The sequence below is a fragment of the Schistocerca americana genome, chromosome 8 (genome assembly GCF_021461395.2).
Source record: "Schistocerca americana isolate TAMUIC-IGC-003095 chromosome 8, iqSchAmer2.1, whole genome shotgun sequence".
Lineage (NCBI taxonomy): Eukaryota > Metazoa > Arthropoda > Insecta > Orthoptera > Acrididae > Schistocerca > Schistocerca americana.
In genome coordinates, this window is record NC_060126.1 from 276,025,863 (window position 1) to 276,044,576 (window position 18,714).

An 18,714-nucleotide genomic window follows, 5' to 3' on the forward strand; every position below is an offset into this window, starting at 1 on the left:
TCATTGACTTATACTCTGTTCATCATAAGAATAAACCTGATGTAAACGACCACAAACGCGGTGATCGGTCAGAACTGTGACAAACGTACACTGGTGTTGTTACGCTCTTGGTAGTAGGTCCCACTTATGTATTAGATATTTTATTACTATGTTACATTAAGTGAAACTTTAAGATTTTCTCATGTATTAACAGCCATCAAAGTTTTTCTTAATCACGCTATAGCTGTATTGTTTTTATTTCAAAAATCGTGTATAATCACAGTGTGTGTACTGTTGTGTTCTGATTGTCGCGCTGTTAATACGCAGCATGAAAATGGCTGAAGCTGCTTCCTGATTAGTAGTGAAACACGCGTAAGGGACACGGTTAAAAGTGCCGAGATATAGGTCGTTCTTAATGTTTTTCGTAAATTTACAGATAAAAAATCGGCTTTGAAGTTTTCCGCGGGATTGCATTTGATAAAATTGAGATACAAATACCCACTGGTTCTGTAGAGGAAACGGTAGCGTCTTAGATTGATGGTTTGGTGCAGTTCATGAATCGACGGTTCAAGTGTTGCCTTGATCATCCTTTTTTTCGTTCAATTTGAAATACCTAAACTGTAAAATTCGTCATCATTTTTATGAATAATGCACGTCTTCCTGTTTCTAATTACAAATTGCACACGTAATTCCTGTTTTCATTTCAAATGTAAATTCTTCATTATCGATATTTTATGAAAGATAGTTAATAAGAGTCACTTAAATTACGAAAACATAACAATTTAGTTTTATGGGACAAAATGAAAAACCAAATACTCTTTATTTGGACTATATCCATCGTTTTATACCACAGATGCAATGTCTCACGAAGTAGATCTGATAAGTGTCGTAAAAAAATCAAAAACAATCACTTTCACAGCATCGAGAACACCATACAAATGCTACATTTTTACATTTGCCACTGTACCGTTACAATATGAACTCTACAGAACTAATCTGGAGCCAAGTTGAGGAAAAAAATAACCAACTGTTAAGCTGCCAGAGGTACTGGAACAAACGCAAGCAACTTATTCACATGTCACTGCCGAACGCTGGCGGAATATAGAAAGGCACGTCACAAAAATAGGGACGAAAATACGGCGCCTGAGTAGCTTCGTGGATTCTGTTGTTGATGACTCGTTATCAACGTAATAGATGGCTTTTCTAGAACTGAAATTTATTTCGTGGATTGGGAGCTAAGAGTTTAGCATTAACAGACGACTGTAACGAATACCTTCATTGGCTTCAATATGCAACAATACAGTGAAATCCCTGGGTATGCTTTTGCGCCACATAGCTCGCTCAGAAAATTGCCATTTGTTTAGGAATTTTTATCATTTTTGCTTGTAATTAGAATTAGAGCATTTTATACATTCTGTCTGGTCATATAAAAAGCGTGCGGTAGCGCTGGAGTTTTGCCGAATATTATTTCATTCTCTTTAAAAATTAAATTACATTCAAAGCTATATTGTTTCTCTGCTCGTCTCTTTTACGTCTGAACTCCAACTGCTCACATCATTGCAGGTTAGTTGGACCAGCTGACTGGCCAGTGCTGTCCAAGTTAAATTCGCCGGTAAAGCTGTTGTCCCGCGTTAACGCTTAGTCATGTGAGTGAAAGTGGACGTAGGTTGGAAGTGCTACTCTGAGGTGGTGGTTGATTTGGGAGGAGGGGACCAAACAGCGAGGTCATCGGTTCCATCGGATTAGGGGAGCGTGGGGAAGAAAGTCGGCCGTGCCCTTTCGAAGGAACCATCCCGGCATTTGCCTGAAGCGCTTTAGGGAAATAACAGAAAACCTAAATCAGGATGGCCGGACGCGGGTTTGAACCATCGTCCTCCCGAACCACTGCGCCACCTCGCTCGGTTGTGCGTGAAACACAGCATCCTTATATTCGTACTTGACTGGACTGGACACAGCTTGGCTTCCGCTCCGCGTGAAATGAAATCCAATGAGATTCAAGGAAACGCGGAAGAATACATGATGTATTGTTTCCATCAGGTTTATCCTTATGATGGATGCAGTATACAGGGTGTTACAAAAAGGTACGGCTAAACTTTCAAGAAACATTCCTCACACACAAATAAAGAAAAGATGTTATGTGGACATGTGTCCGGAAACGCTTAATTTCCATGTTAGAGCTTATTTTAGTTTCGTCAGTATGTACTGTACTTCCTCGATTCACCGCCAGTTGGCCCAATTGAAGGAAGGTAATGTTGACTTCGGTGCTTGTGTTGACATGCCACTCATTGCTCTACAGTACTAGCATCAAACACATCAGTACGTAGCATCAACAGGTTAGTGTTCATCACGAATGTGGTTTTGCAGTCAGTGCAATGTTTACAAATGCGGAGTTGGCAGATGCCCCTTTGATGTATGGGTTAGCACGGGGCAATAATGGTTCAAATGGCTCTGAGCACTATGGGACTCAACTGCTGTGGTCATAAGTCCCCTAGAACTCAGAACTACTTAAACCTAATAACCTAAGGACAGCACACAACACCCAGCCATCACGAGGCAGAGAAAATCCCTGACCCCGCCGGGAATCGAACCCGGGAACCCGGGCGCGGGAAGCGAGAACGCTACCGCACGACCACGAGATGCGGGCACACGGGGCAATAGCCGTGGCGAGGTACGTTTGTATCGAGACATTTCCAGAACGAAGGTGTCCCGACAGGACGACGTTCGAAGCAATTGATCGGCGTCTTAGGGAGCACGGAACATTCCAGCCTATGACTCGCGACTGGGGAAGACCTAGAACGACGAGGACACCTGCAATGGACGAGGCAATTCTTCGTGCAGTTGACGATAACCCTAATGTCAGCGTCAGAGAAGTTGCTGCTGCACAAGGTAACGTTGACCACGTCACTGTATAAGAGTGCTACGGGAGAAGCAGTTGTTTCCGTACCATTTACAGCGTGTGCAGGCACTATCAGCAGCTGATTGGCCTCCGCGGGTACACTTCTGCGAATGGTTCATCCAACAATGGGTCAATCCTCATTTCAGTGCAAATGTTCATTTCAGTGCAAATGTTCTCTTTACGGATGAGACTTCATTCCAACGTGATCAAATTGTAAATTTTCACAATCAACATGTGTGGGCTGACGAGAACCAGCACGCAATTGTGCAATCACATCATCAACACAGGTTTTCTGTGAACGTTTGGGCTGGCATTGTTGGTGATGTCTTGATTGGGCCCCATGTTCTTCCACCTACGCTCAATGGAGCACGTTATCATGATTTCATACGGGATACTCTACCTGTGCTGCTAGAACATGTGCCTTTACAATTACGACACAGTGGAGCTCCTGCACATTTCAGTCGAAGTGTTCGTACGCTTCTCAACAACAGATTCGGTGACCGATGGATTGGTAGAGGCGGACCAATTCCGTGGCCTCCAGGCTCTCCTAACCTCAACCCTCTTGACTTTCATTTATGGGGCATTTGAAAGCTATTGTCTACGCAACCCCGGTACCAAATGTAGAGACTCTTCGTGCTCGTATTGTGGACGGCTGTGATACAATATGCCATTCTCCAGGGCTGCATCAGCGCATAAGGGATTCCATGCGACGGAGGGTGGATCCATATATCCTCGCTAACGGAGGACATTTAGAACATTTCCTGTAACAAAGTGTTTGAAGTCACGCTGGAACGTTCTGTTGCTGTGTGTTTCCATTCCATGATTAATGTAATTTGAAGAGAAGTAATAAAATGAGCTCTAACATGGAAAGTAAGCGTTTCCGGACACATGTCTACATAACATATTTTCTTTCTTTGTGTGTGAGGAATGTTTCCCGAAAGTTTGGCCGTACCTTTTTGTAACACCCTGTGTAGTCCACGTTCGAAGTTACTGAGCTCTCCACATCGGCCCATTCAGCTGTTACTGCCCCTCTATTGACAACACAGTATTCCCCGCATCCTTTTACGCTGGCGGGTCCGTCTCTCGCAACATCCAGTGGTCAGTTCCGTACTACATAGGGGTGTCCTGACACATTTGGTCAGGTAGTGTATATAGTACAGTTATAAGTCTAGGGTAGGTTTTAAAGTCTGAAAGTGTAAAGATAATTTATGGGCGTCCTGTAAATATAAAAGCAGGCAGTGCACGAAGGAGAGGTTGAGAGTGAAATCTTTTGCTGCTGGGCGGCTGAACTACCGTCCCCCTGAGGGCCTCGTATCGACAGCGCGCTTCGCGCCACTGTGTCTTTGGTCTACCGCGCTGGCCGTGGCCTTCCCGAGGAATGGAGGCCGCGCGGCGCCCGCAGCTAACTGCTGGCACACTTTCCAGCGTGTTTCACTGCCGCCTCAGCCCTCGCGCAGAGCTGCAGCACTCGTTGTCTAGCGTTTGCACCGCACCCCCCACGGGAACGAGGTTCGCCGCGATCAACACGCGACATTAAAAAAAAAAATTGAAAGAAAAATCAATCAAATATTTTGCCTAAAGGTAAGAAATAAAATAGAGAAAATTTGACACCTCATTTGAAGAACATAATTTCGAGCATCATTCAAAGGCATATCAAACGTTTCTGTAATCTATTTTGTTTCCTACGTTTAGGCAAAACATTGCAGAAAACATTTGACCAAGAGTGGTAGCGCAGTGGTTAGCACACTGGACTCGCTTTCGGGAGGACGACGGTTCACTCCCACGTCCGGCCATCCTGATTTAGGTTTTCCTTAATTTCCCTAAATCGCTCCGGGCAAATGCCGGGATGGTTCCTTTGAAAGGGCACAGCCGACTTCCTTTCCCGTCCTTCCCTAATCCGATGAGACCGATGACCTCGCTGTTTGGTCTCTTCCCCCAAACAACCCAACCCAAAACATTGGACTCACTTTTTTAAATATTTTTTTAAAAGATAAGTCTTGTTCGGAAAGCATGTTCTTATTGACACCTCATTTGCCTTCATAGTGTCTTCTTTTCTCGAAATTTCCTAAAGTTAGTATTTCATGTGAAGGAAGCCAATTTAATAATCAGATATCGCACCGATGCAAAATTTTTTTCACTTAATAGCTGCGACTTGAAGAGATGAACTTACTGACATCTCATTTGCTTTTCTAGCATCACCTGTTCTCGAAAGGGCACGAATTTAATGTATGATTCAAAGGAACCCAATTAAAAATCAAATATCACATCACTGTAACTTTTTTACGCAAATTAGCAAGACCTTGAAAAGATGAACATTTTGACGTATCGTATATGTTAGCAGCTATTCTTAAATATTTCATTTTCCCCTCAGATCACTAATTAAGTTTTTCTTAATTACCCCCGTTACTTTCAACCAATTAAATGTTTTTTTTTGTAAAACTGGATCTCACGTTGAACAATTTAATACTCCATTTTCCATTTCCCATTCTTACTTTCGATATGAAAATTCGGGCAAATATTCATTGTGTAAGTTTTCCTCAAATCGCAAAGTTTATCTTTCCCTTTCTATGATACCGCAATCAAGTTCATTCCCCTTATATAGCCCTTGTATATTTCTTCCATCTTTCATCTTTTCCTTCTTTATTTAGTACTGGCTTGCCATCTGAGTTCTTGATATTCGTACAACCACATCTTTCTTCCAAGGGTCTGTCACAATTTTCCTATAGGCGACATCTGTCTTTCCCCTGACCAAAAACCATCACAGATGTTCCACCATCCTTCACAGATGGAATAAAACAATCTGGATTATGTGGTTTCCCTGACGCCCTAACGTTCTCTATACCGTGTGATCAAAAAGTCAGTATAAATTTGAAAACTGAATAAATCACGGAATAATGTAGATAGACAGGTACAAATTGACACACATGCTTGGAATGACATGGGGTTTTATTAGATTCAAAAAAATACAAAAGTTCAAAAAATGTCTGGCAGCTGGCGCTTCATCTGATCAGAATAGCAATAATTAGCATAACAAAGTAAGACAAAGCAAAGATGATGTTCTTTACAGGAAATGCTCAATATGTCCACCATCATTCCTCAACAATAGCTGTAGTCAAGGAATAATGTTGTGAACAGCACTGTAAAGCATGTCCGGAGTTATGATGAGGCACTGGCGTCGGATGTTGTCTATCAGCATCCCTAGAGATGTCGGTCGATCATGATACACTTGTGACTTCAGGTAACCCCAAAGCCAATAATCGCACGGACTGAGGTCTGGGGACCTGGGAGGCCAAGCAAAAATGGTGGCTGAGCACATGATCATCACCAAATGATGCGCGCAAGAGATCTTTCACATGTCAAGCAATATGGGTGGTTCTAATAAAACCCCATGTCATTCCAAGCATGTGTGTCAATTTTTACCTCTCTATCTACATTATTCCATGGTTTATTAAGTTTTCAGATTTATACTGACTTTTTGATCACCCGGTGTATTAACACATTGTGTAAGTAGACTCATTTTTTTTCTGTTGGTCTATACTCAAGTATCTAGTTCGTGATACCTATTACTGAGGATTATCATTTATTATAACTTGCACCATAAGGTGTAGCAATGTTTTTATATGCTCGTCAAATTGCCAGCGGGATAGTTAATTTGACTTAGCTCTGCCAACTACACAAACAAATTCACAATACTGGTATGCAATACAGTATACTGCAGCAATACGGCATACTGCAGCAGGTGTAGATTCTGGGTTCAGTTTTATATATGTAAATAATATGGTGCTTGTGTGTGTTTGTTTCTCAGACATAAACTGCAATACACATGAGAAAATTGAAACTGAAGTAAAGAAATAAGAGCAGAATCTGGATTAATATCTATAAATGAAGAAATAGAGGGGTACATAAGGAAATGGCAAAACTACATCAGTAGGATGGAGGATGACAGACTACCAAACGTCTATACAAATACAGTTCATAGAAACATAGCGAGTCTCAAAACCAGATGAAAGTGCTGGGACTAACATTTACAAGTAGGTGTAACAGACAAAGCCTAATGTGTGCAGGGGATGATGAGGAATAATACACTCCTGGAAATGGAAAAAAGAACACATTGACACCGGTGTGTCAGATCCACCATACTTGCTCCGGACACTGCGAGAGGGCTGTACAAGCAATGATCACACGCACGGCACAGCGGACACACCAGGAACCGCGGTGTTGGCCGTCGAATGGCGCTAGCTGCGCAGCATTTGTGCACCGCCGCCGTCAGTGTCAGCCAGTTTGCCGTGGCATACGGAGCTCCATCGCTGTCTTTAACACTGGTAGGATGCCGCGACAGCGTGGACGTGAACCGTATGTGCAGTTGACGGACTTTGAGCGAGGGCGTATAGTGGGCATGCGGGAGGCCGGGTGGACGTACCGCCGAATTGCTCAACACGTGGGGCGTGAGGTCTCCACAGTACATCGATGTTGTCGCCAGTGGTCGGCGGAAGGTGCACGTGCCCGTCGACCTGGGACCGGATCGCAGCGACGCACGGATGCACGCCAAGACCGTAGGATCCTACGCAGTGCCGTAGGGGACCGCACCGCCACTTCCCAGCAAATTAGGGACACTGTTGCTCCTGGGGTATCGGCGAGGACCATTCGCAACCGTCTCCATGAAGCTGGGCTACGGTCCCGCACACCGTTAGGCCGTCTTCCGCTCACGCCCCAACATCGTGCAGCCCGCCTCCAGTGGTGTCGCGACAGGCGTGAATGGAGGGACGAATGGAGACGTGTCGTCTTCAGCGATGAGAGTCGCTTCTGCCTTGGTGCCAATGATGGTCGTATGCGTGTTTGGCGCCGTGCAGGTGAGCGCCACAATCAGGACTGCATACGACCGAGGCACACAGGGCCAACACCCGGCATCATGGTGTGGGGAGCGATCTCCTACACTGGCCGTACACCACTGGTGATCGTCGAGGGGACACTGAATAGTGCACGGTACATCCAAACCGTCATCGAACCCATCGTTCTACCATTCCTAGACCGGCAAGGGAACTTGCTGTTCCAACAGGACAATGCACGTCCGCATGTATCCCGTGCCACCCAACGTGCTCTAGAAGGTGTAAGTCAACTACCCTGGCCAGCAAGATCTCCAGATCTGTCCCCCATTGAGCATGTTTGGGACTGGATGAAGCGTCGTCTCACGCAGTGTGCACGTCGAGCACGAACGCTGGTCCAACTGAGGCGCCAGGTGGAAATGGCATGGCAAGCCGTTCCACAGGACTTCATCCAGCATCTCTACGATCGTCTCCGTGGGAGAATAGCAGCCTGCATTGCTGCGAAAGGTGGATATACACTGTACTAGTGCCGACATTGTGCATGCTCTGTTGCCCGTGTCTATGTGCCTGTGGTTCTGTCAGTGTGCTCATGTGATGTATCTGACCCCAGGAATGTGTCAATAAAGTTTCCCCTTCCTGGGACAATGAATTCACGGTGTTCTTATTTCAATTTCCAGGAGTGTAATTTATTTGCATCAGTGGTTAACACATCACTCTAGCACAACTTCCAAGAAATTACAGTTTTGAGAAACACATCATTCAGAAAGCATTTGTCTGAAAATTTGAGAAGTACATGTGCCATGCAACTGAATTATGAACTGTTATAGGAACAAACTTGAACAACTGTAACATTATAATTTACAATATGTAAAATTAAAGTGTACACTCACAGTCATTAGTGTTTCGGCACTATGATTGTGAATACAGATCTCTAGATCATGTCTGGCTGGCCATGTAAATAAGGGGAATGCTGTTTCTTTCTTAAAAAATCTAGATATTTGCTTAAAAATAGCTGCTGTTTTGTAGTGTGTGACAGTTAAGGTAGAAGTTAAGATGTTTCAAATTTTCTAGAATATTGTCCAATGAATTGGACAATCCTGGGGCTGTGTTACACAGATCTTATTTGTGTAACTTTGATATTATTTATTAGGGGCACAGTAATTGAGACACTGGACTCGCATTCAGGAGGCAAGGGATTCAAATCTCCACATGTCTAATCAAAATTCAGTTTTCCTCAGTTTCCCTCAATCACTTAAAAAACATGTTGGGATGGTTCCTTTCACAATGGTATTGCCAATTTGGTATACCAGTATCATCCAAACCAAACTTGTGCTACATCTCGAATGAACTTATTACTGATGATATGTTATATCCTAATCCTCATTTCTTCGTTTTAATAATTATTGTTCATGAAACAAGAATGCATCTGTTCTTGGACATAAAGCAGCCACTCACTGAAGGAACACATCACCTTGAGCATTTGTGACTGACTGATTGTAGGTGCCGAGTGAACTCTCAGGTCCAGCTTCTTGCCCACTCTTCTGTTTCAACTCTCCAAACACACGTTGTGGATCTACTCAAAGTTTCAACCTGGTAGTGTCTTCCTCTCAGCTTCTGTCTCCAGGAGTGCTCTTTTGTCAAAGATACTTGGGTACTCTACTTCATAAAAGGAATTAGTGGCTTAACGTACTTTCCAAAAATAAATATCATATATATTGTCAGTGAATATTATATATTACACTATAGACAAGGTCTTTAATCACTTTATGAAGAATGCTCTCAGTGCAAGAACACTGTTCATAGAACACACGGATCTACGTTTTGAGTCCCAACTGTCACATCATTAAACTGTCACATCATTAAACTGTCACAAATGTTCATTTGATGAGTACATAAATTGAATCACTGAAATATCGTGTGTCCACTATGAAGACTGTACCGAGTGTGAACTTGATAGCCATACTTTAATTCCTGCCCCATTAATTTGTGTTTAAGTCACATAAGTGTTACCTAAAATACTTAATAAATCCATTGAGGTTAGATTCTCTTTTCTCCCCCTGATCTGATCTTGCTTTCATTCTAGTGGTGTGAGGCAATTTTCTCTGACAGGATAATTGGCAGTGAAAATCTATTACACACTGTCTTACTTAGAGAGACAGTGTGAACTCCATAATGTCTGAAAGTAATACCTTGACATTATGAACCAAGAAAACATATTCTGATTTGGGAAATGTAAATATTCAGTACTGGTTTGCTGGATACTGGCATTTTGAAAGTTTGCCTGTGCAGATAATACATGTAGATCCTTACTTACATTAAAACACCAATCTGAGTCATTGCTTGTTTTCAATGTGTAAGCTTCATCTGCTGATGTCATTTAAATTTTGTTATTGTTTTACATTGGTAGCATATTATAATTTCTTTCTAATACAGAATTGTGTTAACCCGTGAGTGATATGTTCATTGGTGCAGTGCTGGTAAAGAAACTCACTGACATGCTTATTTTTCTTCTAGGGGTTCTATGCATCATCAACCTCAGCATGGGTAAGCCAGACATGACACAGCATGCAGGTGTGGCTGTATATAATTTTATGCTATGCATGCTGCATGTTTGGTGTTTGGCTGTATAGTAGAATTTTCTCTTTCACCCTTTTGTATAGAAAAACAGTAGTGAGAATTGTCATAAGGTATAGCAGTGGCAAATTTGAAATGAGATTGTATAATTAGAGCTATAGCACATGGTTTTGTGAATAGTACATCATTACTGCCCTCTCTTAGTCCCATGGCACCATTATGTTGTTCCACTAACCTAAGGTAAAAATGAGTGGTCAGTTCCTCTGCATGATATAAATAGAACCTAATGGGCACCCATTCAGGTCCTATGGGCTTTATTCTATTGAGTAATTTATCTGTTTTCCAGTTCTGCACTCAGCTATTCCTGTATCTGCCATTTGTGCATCCCTGCAATCATTGAAAAAAAAAAAGTGAAGAAATTTTTGCATAAAAGAGTAGAAACATAAAATTAATATCAAATAGTTCCTTTTTTGCATGAAACTGTGGAGAACTCAGAAAATATAGTATCACCCAGTTAATATAATTTCCTGTACATTGCAGTCTTGTTGCTTATTTTAACACTTACAAGAAAGATGTTCCAGAACAGATCTTTGCTGAAGTAGCATCTCATTTCTGTTAGTATTCAGTGCAAAAACATTTATAAAATGCAATAGAATGAGAGGCCATGGTTTACTTATGTAGCTCAGCATATCTCAGACATAGTAGAAATTTCTTTTTAGTACCTTGTGCATGTCAAAATTTATTTAAAAATGGTTTAAGGCAATTACTGGCTTCTGAGTTAATTTAATCCATCATCATAACTACTAAACATAATTTGCATGAACACTGTTACATACTAACAGTTGAAGTAAATGTGCTGCTTTTGTTGAATTCAGGATATTCACTGCATAGAACAGAAGGAAGGCATCTACCAATAGATTGTCAAAATAGGCACAATCACACAGTGCCTCTGGAAACACAGGTGATAAGTGACATCTGATCATTCAAAAAAAAGAAAACAGTTGTAAGTGACATACATGTATGAATCAGTTTCTTTCCCTATGTGACTGGTATAATCTCCCTTTATTTTGTTTTTTCATAAATACCAATTTCTTCTGTTGTGAGAAATGCCACTTGTGGAAATCTGATATTCCATGTCTTTGTTCATTTTCGTCTTTATGTATCTTGTTTTGGCAGTTGATTATTAGATGCTTTCTTTTTCATTTTGATGTTGTCAATGTTCTTCATTAACTGCATGCATATGACACTGGAAAATAGATGAAAGTTCATACCAGCCATTAACCAGGATAATAAATTACAATGACTGTGTGGCAGATGAAGGTTAAGTGTTTCATTGACCGATACATTTAATTCAACAGATGAATTATCCTGTCATAGCCATGTAAAAAAGAGACTATTTAAGTTTGCAAATTTCTTAGAACTCATTTCTTCCTTCTTTCTGTAATATGACAGTCTTATGTAGTTTATTGACAGCTTTTTTTAAAATAAGTTTTGGCTTAACATGCAGCTTTATATATCTTCCAGAGTTTCCATTGGTTTCTCAGTACAGATTCCCAAAGACAACAGCACATTATTACAGTCTGCTTACCACTTTTTATACACCATTCAAGTCATTGATATGAAATTTCATTGGGTTCATGAGATTTTTTACACTTTCACATTGAGATTGTTGTAGCAATGAATACCGTTAAGGAAGCAACATATTGAGAAGTGAGTTTAATGCTTCTAAGGCATTATACATCTTCTGCAAAATGTACAGTTATCTGTTTTCACAAATTTCTTACACATGACTTTTTCTGAATAAATACATTTTTTTAGCTACATTTCCTGCAAAAAAGAATTCCATCACTAAAATGATTTTAATGGATACAAAATAAGCAAGCACTCTGGTCTTAAAGCCAGCACAATTAGCAGTACTTTTAAGTACAAAATATGTTGAGCTGATCTTCTTCTTTAAATGATCTTTGTGTTCACTCCATTATCCAGCTGGAGCACATACTTATACTGTATTTTTTAATGCATGACCATTAGCATCTGTTAGTGTTAACAGCAGGTAATTTTTGCGTGTTTGAAATTACATAAGTTGAATCTGCGTAGGTTAGATTTAAACTCTTTGCTTTGTGCCACTTGTAGGCCTGAGGGACAGGATGTTAGTGCCTAGGCTACTGCTGTTAGTCACATATGTGTGGCTGTCCTTGATGTGGGTCACTCCTGCAGTAGCCTCCTCCCACCACTGTTCTTCCCTCCCCTCCCTTCCTCTCCTCCCTGCCACACCAGCTGTGTCCTCAGCTTCTACACTCAGTTAGTGGCTGCTCACAGGCAAGCCAGTGCAGCTTCTGAGGCAGCAGCAAGATGTTCAAGAAGGTGTGTAGTCACTGTTTGACAGGTGGCCCTTTTGTCACTTATCTTTGCAAGTGATTAGATTGTGGAGAGACCAACACCCAGTGACTCCCTTTTTGAGGAAACAGGAGTTAGTTGAAGCAGTACTGGCTTCACTGTATTTTGTTTACTAAATTCCAACAAACTTCTGATCTTCCGTGTACAGCAACAACATGAATGTGTGTACCTCCTGGTGTGTCAGCGGTGTTGCACTTCGGTGTCTATTATTTGTATAGGGTGTTAAAAGAGATGATAGTATGCATAAGTGTCTTACAGCACTTGATTTCTAAAGTGTTGTCATTTGATCTCACTGTGAAATAATGTTTGTTGATTTGTTTAGTTTGGCACATGTAACATCATTGACACTTACATAAATCTCATTGCTGCTCTACACAAATGACATCATCTTTGCAGTACCTACCCACACAACTGTCATCAAATGGGTTTTGAGATCTATTCTTAGTGCATGTCAGGAATATTAGGTATGATTATTTTCTAGCTGGACTGACACATAAAATTTTTGGTCACAATTATTTGTGGAAGAGTTCATACATTTAATAAACTAGAGTAATGTGATAACAACAGACAAAAATGTGCTATGAATGTCTCTAAGCAACAAAAGAAAAAGTAGAAGTACTTAAGTTTGTAGTTATAGATCCAGTTAATGCTTTGTATCAGTTTATTTTTATGTCTTTAACCTTCAGTATGGGGAATTGTAAGGCAGCTCTTCCGTAAGAACGGTTATGACAGTGAATACTTAGACCAGACAATTGCTCATAGAAGAAACAGAAAGAAAGTTAGGGTCTTATGTTACAATCCTTACAGACAGACCACAGCTTGGAGTGGAGAAAGAAATCAAATGTGTCCTATTTTTCATAAAATCATAGGAAATCTAAAACTGAGTAGCTGAATGTGATTTTGAGCTGTCATCCTCCCAAATGCAAATCCATTGTAACAGGACTCAAGGCTATTATATGTTTATTTCTTGTTTTTATGCACACCGATGCCTGTGGAATTTTCACACCTTTACTTCAACAGTCTATAAGTAATTTGCAGAAAGTTCTAGCAACAGTTGATCTGATTAAAAGCCATAGTTCCACAATTATTCTTGCTCAAAATATCTTTGTGTTATGTTATTCTACTTTAATCCAAAATAGATACTCTGTTTTTGTGATCACAAAAACTGCATACCCTGTATAAAAAATAAACAGATTGCTACCTGATGCATGAAATTTGTAGATATAGTTTACATGCTATTTTATTCACTTCTTAACTTTTGTGGTAGAAACACATTTTGAAAATCTGATTAGCCAAAGTTTTGCATAGTACTAAATAAAAAGTGTTATGTAGTTACTTAAAAAATAAGATATCATAGAAAATTAATTAAATCTCTGCACAGTATTATTACTCTTTTCCATGTGTTCTCCGTACTTATCTGATCTTGTCTATGAGTGTAGCAGTAAGATGTAACAGCAGGAACGTGCTTATAATAATTCTCTTTATTTGCATGTACACAGGCTTTGCAAGTGGCCACAAATGTCACAGAGCAAAAACATCATGTGTCAAGGGACAAGCGCGGTCAGATCCTTGGCAACCTAAGAGGCTTCCGAGGATGCACTGTGTGGTTCACAGGTTGGTACTCATTTGAGTTGTATATGAAACAAATAAACATTACCACTTTTATAAGTTTTTGTTCCTTGTATTTTGGCACAAAGTTTTGCTGCAGTTTACATGCTTGTGTAGAATGCTGCATGTGTGTCTAAGTGTAAGCAAAAATAATAATGTAAAATATGTCAGTCTTGATATGGAAAACACTGACAAGAATAGGGGACAGGATGATACGACATCTGTTAAAACACTGGGGAATAGCCTCCTTGGTACTAGAGAGAGTTGTAGAAGATAAAAATTGTAGAGAAGGACAGAGATTGGAATACGTCAGCAAATAATTGAGGATGTAGGTTACAACTGCTACTCCAAGATGGAAAATGTTGGCACAGGAGAGCAATTTGTGGTGGACCACACCAAACCAGTTTGCAGACTGTTGACAAAAAAAAGGTCTCGATTGCAGTTGTTTCAAACAAACAAACTGAAATGTCATTCACTCATGGCGTTTACCTATTATTTCTTATTTTACAGCTTACTTTTAGATTTTCAATGGTTGTATTCCTATGAAGCAGGTTTTTGAATGGATGAATTGGTGAATGATTTTCTTGATTTCATTTGTCATTTCCTATGGTGTCTTCATAGCTGTATCTATGTTGCAGTCAAGTTTTGTAAGATTTTCATATTTAATTCTTTGAAGATTCCAGAAATACCTCATTTATTCTGATCTCCAGTCAGTTTCTTCTCTTTCTGCATAAATCTTTAAGACATGAAGCACTCAAAACATATCATCCTTCTTGCAATAGTCACACTCTATGGACAATGCCTTGTGCTAATTTTTTGTTCATTTTTAGTTTTGCTTTTGTTAACCGCTTAACATCTTCTCCTGACTGGAATTCAAAGATTCAAAATATGATGTATACATGTTTCCATCATGTGTTGATGCACAGTTCTTCATAATCTTTGTTAAAGTCTTCCCATTGTTCCTCAAGAAACATGCAGTATCTGTAATAGAAAAAAATACTTATCCTTTAATTGAATGTTAATGGGAAGCAAAAAAGAAAAAAAAAAGATTAGGGAGAAACTTCCTATCATGAAGCCATTAGAGATAGAGAGAGCACTAGTTTGAACTGGGAAAGGAAATTGGCTATGGCTTTTCAAATGAACTAGCATGGCATCTACCATAAGTGATCTATGGAAATTATGGAAAAATCTCAATTTAAATGGCACAATGAGGATTTGAACTGCAATCCTCTTGAATCCAAGTAGAGTGTTTTACTACTGCACCACCTTGTGTGGTTTAAAGCTTCTCAAAAAATTCCTGTTCATTACATGCTCTTTTAAACATATCTTTGGTACGTATGTCATTATACTGCCTTAGACTTAGTGACTGGGTATTATACTTCTGCAGCATCAATTATTCCCTCTCATTTTCTACAATAGACTGTGTGTGGCAGTTAGAGTTGTTGTTCTTTTATACATGGTTAATGGACTGTAGGGACACCTAAACACCGTGTGTGCACACTCCTGTGGAAGACAAATATAATGCCTACCTATACATCTGTGATCAACCATTTAATAAACATTGATTCCTTTTTTTAAAATATACTTTATTATTATCTGTTGTGTTATGTAATTGGATAGGCAAAAAAATCTACTCCCGAAGTGAAGGCAGGAGACAACACATAGAAGTTAATAAATTGTCAAGCTTTTGAAGCCAGTGGCCCCTACTTCTAGCAGAAGGGTTGAAGGGAAAACAGGAGAAGGAAAAGGACTGGCAAGGTTTGGGAAATGGGGAGAATTATGGAAAAGTTGCCCAGAACTCCAGGTTAGGGGAGACTGATTGTCGGAGGTTGCACCGGATAAGATTTGAAAACTTAAGAGCTTAAAGGTTGAAGATAGGGTGATAAGCAAGACAGGTAATTACTGTCAAATATCATGCAAGAGTTAATAAGAGCAGAAAGCTAAGGGTGTAACACATGGTGGAGGTGCCGGTAGGGAAAAATTGACAGGTCAGCAAATAAAAGATATAGAAAACAAAAAGGGAGTGAAGAAAGGAATTGTTACTGAGTAGAAAGGAATGAATGTCAATTAAGGCCAGTTGGTGGAAGAACCAAGAAATGTTGTAAAGCCAGTTCCCACCTGCACAGTTCTGAGAAACTGATGTCAACGGGAAGAACCCAGGTGGCACATATGTTGAAACAGGCACTGAGGTCACAACTGTCATTATGTAGAGCATGCTCTGCAACAGAATATTGTGTTGCCAGTATGTGTCCTCTGTCTATGCCCATTCATCCTAACTGATAACTTGGTAGTAGTCCCACCAATGTAGAAGGCTGAACAGTGTTTGCATAACAGTTGCTACATGACATATTTCATTTGACAGATGAGTCTCCCTTTGATATATATATATATATTTTCTGCCAAAGTTTTAGTTTTCTATATCTTTTATTTTCTGACCTGTCTATTTTTCCCTGCTCCCACCTCTACCACATATTATGCACTTAGAGTTCCCCCTCTTATTAACTCTTGCACAATGTTTTGTCAGTAATCTCTACCTTGCCTATTACCCTACCTTCAACCTTTAAGCTGTCTGATTTTCAAATCTCATCCAGTGCACATCACAACAGTCAACCTTTCCTTAACTTCTTCCTTAACTTCTATGTATTTTCTCTTGCTACTGCTTGATGAGTAGATTTTTTTATCTATCCAAGTATACTGTATTCTCAGAATTGTTTATCTGGTGTGCACTGTATAATTAATACTGATTTATGGTATGACAAAAATACATTGTAAACTACTTTTGAATTCAAAGCTATTAGATTTGTGAATGTCATACAGGTTAGGTCCCTAAATCTTCTGAAATATTTAGCTACTGATTTTATTAATGCTTTTATTCTGTTTCATGATCTAGGTAAATCACTATTTCTAATTATTCAGATTCTTTGTTAATTAATACAATTCAAATGAGGATATGTGCGACATTAAAATTTTCTGTAACTGTTTTACATTTCTTTGAATAAACTAGTATGTTCACAACTGCCTAATGAAACTTGATGAACAAGAGATTAATGAGTACAGTAGAAATTCCAGATAATCCAAATTGTTTGATTTGCAAGATCTCTTACTTCATCTGTTCTCACAAGAAATACTCAGAAAGCTGTCTGGTGGTGGACTTGAGCGAACTTTTCATGAATAATACAATAGTTAGCCTGCTGAACAGGCAAACAACTGTAAAACCATTTATAAAATTTATTAATCAGATATTGATCCACATCATCCCCATTAAATGAAACAATGCAGTATTGTTACACAGAAAAATTAATTGGGATATAATCTTGCTATATTTCCAGATATGATTTCACCTTACTTCTACATGGAAGATGAAAGGAGTACTAAAGACAGAAGATACTATTTGGAATATGCTGCACTTTTTATGTACTATTCTCACTTACCCTTGATTAATGGTTATAGGTGTTTACAAAGACTGCAGCATAAATCAATGTCTCTGACCACTGAGCAGTAGTGTCTAGTTTGTATGCCAGTCAAAACACATTTATTGAAATTCCATTATCATATTACAGCCTTTTTCCTTCAAAAATCTGCCAATCATAAGAAACAAAAGTTGAAACTTATAAATATACTTAGAAACTATCCAAAAGCTGTAGATTTTCTTTGGGTAGCTAAGCATTGGTTCAGGTATGATGAAATTGGCTATTTTTCCCTTCCAGGCTACCTCTGTACTAATCATTTCTGCAGAGGCGACAAAAAGGGAGGGGACTGTCTAACTCTTGCCAGAGACAGTGTAGACTGTAATCCAGCACTCAAAACCACACAACTGAACTACAAAAACATTTGAACATGTAGTAGTAGAGATTAAATTCATTAAGCTTTTAGTTATATGATTCTATTGATCACCTGATAGTAGCTTACCAGTATTCATTTCAAAACTAGACATGTGATCCAAGTGTACAACTCAAAGTACCCTAATATTTTGCTATATGGTGACATTAACATACTTGATTGAAGATAGTCTGCAGCTTGGCAAAAAATAGTGTATGTGTTAAAATGCTATAACATGGAAAATATGAACCATAGACCTGGAAGAATAAAACCTGCTGGTTCCTCTACTATTGACAGTTTTCTTAATACCGACAACTCATTGTCACGTACATTAAACATTATTTTTAATGGTACATTTGATGGTAACTATTTGATATTGAATATAGTCGTACCAAACACAGAAAGCAGAGACATGTCAGCATTTATAGAAACAAGTATCAGTGGGAAATAAGAATATTTAGCAACTCTCACACATTTGCTTCACACTGCTGACTGGATGGATGTTCACAATGCCTGTCATGTTGACATTAAAATAAGTGAACTGATGGGTACTCTGCAGTACCGTTATGATGTAGCATCTCCTTTCAGATTTACATCTATACAGCACCAGTGCAGAAA

The 18,714-nt window shown here is 39.5% G+C and overlaps 1 protein-coding gene across 7 annotated transcripts in view; it reads left to right on the forward strand.

Moving 5' to 3' along the window:
* The window catches only part of LOC124545815 (bifunctional 3'-phosphoadenosine 5'-phosphosulfate synthase), a 361,076-nt gene that overhangs the window by 283,182 nt on the left and 59,180 nt on the right, over window positions 1–18,714 (forward strand). For 3 of the 7 annotated variants that reach the window (XM_047124762.1, XM_047124764.1, XM_047124763.1), the window contains 2 exons: window positions 10,213–10,242; window positions 14,169–14,283. In XM_047124762.1, coding sequence (XP_046980718.1) covers window positions 10,213–10,242; window positions 14,169–14,283 — 145 coding nt within the window. Of the gene's footprint in view, window positions 1–10,212; window positions 10,243–12,491; window positions 12,637–12,702; window positions 12,831–14,168; window positions 14,284–18,714 lie in introns of those variants that run through there. The other 4 variants (XM_047124766.1, XM_047124765.1, XM_047124767.1 and 1 more) reach the window with 3 other exon arrangements.